The sequence below is a fragment of the Tachysurus fulvidraco genome, chromosome 18 (assembly GCF_022655615.1).
Source record: "Tachysurus fulvidraco isolate hzauxx_2018 chromosome 18, HZAU_PFXX_2.0, whole genome shotgun sequence".
Lineage (NCBI taxonomy): Eukaryota > Metazoa > Chordata > Actinopteri > Siluriformes > Bagridae > Tachysurus > Tachysurus fulvidraco.
Window position 1 is genome coordinate 19,434,844 of NC_062535.1, and position 3,007 is coordinate 19,437,850.

A 3,007-nucleotide genomic window follows, 5' to 3' on the forward strand; every position below is an offset into this window, starting at 1 on the left:
ACGTGTTCCTGCTCTGCTCCGTTATCACTCTGTTCGTCATGGTGCTGTCCGGGGCCGCGCTCGGGTTCTGGGTCATTAAAGACCTGCGCGCTGAGATGAAGCCACATATCGATCTGCCGGATGGCATGAAGAGCTCTATAATTAGTGACATTCCGAAAACGATCGAATCCACCTACAAGGTAAGCGAAGGAGCGCTGAATGTGTCGGGTTTGGGTGTGAATTATTAATTAGAGCCGGTGTGGTGCAGGTTTTCTCTCCAACCAAGCAGAAGCCACACCAGAGTCTACACTAAAAGCCAAGAATAACTGATTAAACAGGTGGAATCTGCTTGGTTTGTATCTTATTAGTGGGTTAGATTGGACACCGCTGAATTAGAGATTTATGCGGTGTAGAAAACTGCCACAGCCCTGATCCCTGTGACTTGTGTTAATAACAAGTCATAGTGTCCCTGTGCTGCACGTGTCACTACCTGACAGATGTAAACAGGCTGGACACGAAGGGCTCTTTATCTGTAATAAACGCCTTCTTACACTTTTGTGGGGCATTTAGGATTTAATTCTGTCATTTACACCTGGTCCATATTCAATAAATAATGGTGGTGATTGTGTCGGTCAGTGACAGTGATGTTTTTGAGGAACACAACATGGTCAGATATTAATAATATTCATTTGTGACAAGGACAGATGAGGACTTTGTTGAGTCAAAACTACTAAATTATCTAAAATAAATAATGTTGTTGTGTGTTAATGTGTGCTGTGTGAAGCGTGTGTAAGCTTCATGAGTGTGTAAAGGTGTGCAACAGCTCAGGTAAAACGATCCGTTATTAACGACGGTGAACAAACCTTCTACCCACAATCACTGTTATTTACGTCAGTGAGATGATTTGATTCATAGCCTGAGGGTTTGGTGTAACTGCTGGGACCGATTACTGGGTGATTAGACGTGTTATCTGTGTTTTATCGAGTGTGTGGGTGAGGTTAATTCTCAGAAATCAGTGAATGGCAAATGATAGTCTGCAGTGAGAAAGTGGTTAGTTTTATCTGATCATTAATGTCTTTCTCTTTCACTTTGTTTCTTTCAGGTGCAGAATTTCGCATATTTTACTCCCAAAAACAGTAAGTGTTTTCTTTTCGATTTTTATCTCTTTGTGGTTTTCAGAACGCACCCTGTGGGGATTGGAGGAATGTGTCATAATGTTTGAAGTATTTGTGCAAACATACGAAGTGAAAGTATTATAATTTATTACAGTTATTTAGCTCAATATCATAGAACAGAAATCCCACATTGCGTAATATTTCCTCATCGGGGCCACCGGCTCATTTTTTATACACATCTAGAGATAAGCAGATGAGCTCAGATGTAAGTACTAAGTGTCTCCCTGATCTTTTTCCTGCAGGTGAAGTAAAAAATGCCAGTATGCTGTGGGAACCAATGAAATACCTAAACTCCAGCACCATAGGCTCAAGCTACAGCTTTGACTCAACAAACGGAGTGCTGAAGGTGAATCGGGATGCTTCCTACTTCCTGTACATCCAGCTGAACCTCACCTGCGTTCATCGCTGTGGTCAAGGAACCCTCAGTGTCACCTTCGCGAGTGATAAGGATAACGAGCTCCTGACCTGCTCAATTCACCTTTCAGCGATAACTATAGTGAAAAAATGTTGGACCGTGATTCCTCATCTTTCTAAAGGAACCCAGCTGAATGCCAGGATGCACGGCTTCGTGGCACCACGCGGATGGAGTCTCGATCTTAACCACTCCGGATTCGGCATGTTCCTGATCGATTAGAGGATGGGACAGATGTTCACCAGCAAATAGAGACAAAGTGTGAAGCTTAGATATGAAACTATATGCTATTACAGGGTCCTGACTCGAACAATGCTTGAAGAGACCTCAAGGGATCTCATTTTTGCACTTTTAGAAATGTGCTGATGTTTAACATCACAAGCTCCTTATTAGTGCAATATTGTACATTTTTGGTGGAATCTCAGAAACAGAATTATGGGATTTTCTTTACAGAGAACATTCAGGTCTGGACATTTCTATCCTATTGATGTAAAGGCACTGATGATCTTAAGCTTTCATGATAACTGATATCAGTATTATGCATCCTGGATAACGCGGCATATCGTACAATCAATGCTGCTTTCTCAGGTAGAACTTTCTTGAAGCACTATTTATATTTTTATACTAATTATAGTAATCTATTTATATACTGTTTGTACATATGCATTTTTATTCTTCAGGTATTTATGTTATTTGTTGCCAAACTGTTGTACTGTAAGACAGCAGGTAATTTTTTACTGTTACACAGTAGCTGAAGAGTAGAGGTCACTACAGCCTGTGGCCACACACATGGCTAATCGCAGACACAGAGCGCTAATCACGACGTACTAAAGTGCCTTCGGACGGGAGCGCAGACGTCCTGTATGCTTCTTCATCACGATGTGGCGAAAATGTAATGTCTCTCTGACAGAGACAAGTGATGTGGTTTTATATTCAGGAATGTAATGCTATCATGTAGTCAATAAAAGAGACATTATTGTACATCTAACCCAGTGTACCTTCATCTACATACACCTCATCACCTTATCCTCGTGTATACGTGCCCCAAACCATGCACCATGTTCACTACATAGGCCAAAATTCACTATCATCACTACATTAACAGATACACACTATATGGCTGAAGGTTCGCGGACATTTCCACCCATACGCGCTTCTTCTCCAAACTGATGCCAAAAAGCAAGAAGTACATATTTGTACTGAATGTCTTCTGTGTGTAAATGTACACTTTCTCTTCACTGGAACTCCAAACTGGAGTCTAAACTCTGCCCCGTTATGACAATGTCCATGACCACAAAACCCCTGAGACATGGTGTGGTGGTGAAGGTTGTCCTGCACTGAGCCCTGACTCTGACTCAACACCACTGAACACCTTTGGTATAAACTGGAACTGGAGTCTGTGGTGATAACAGTTACGGGTGCAGATTCTTTTGGACTGTAG

At 41.8% G+C, this 3,007-nt stretch overlaps 1 protein-coding gene across 1 annotated transcript in view; it reads left to right on the forward strand.

Moving 5' to 3' along the window:
* LOC113646613 overlaps nt 1-2,554 on the forward strand; it is a 3,142-nt gene extending 588 nt beyond the window's left edge. The window contains exons 1-3 of the mRNA XM_027152978.2: nt 1-179; nt 1,082-1,115; nt 1,397-2,554. The exon at nt 1-179 is cut by the window's left edge and continues 588 nt beyond it. Of these exons, the coding sequence (XP_027008779.2) occupies nt 1-179; nt 1,082-1,115; nt 1,397-1,788 (605 nt within the window). The 3' untranslated portion in view covers nt 1,789-2,554. The remainder of the gene's footprint in view (nt 180-1,081; nt 1,116-1,396) is intronic.
* Nucleotides 2,555-3,007: the final 453 nt, after the last annotated feature.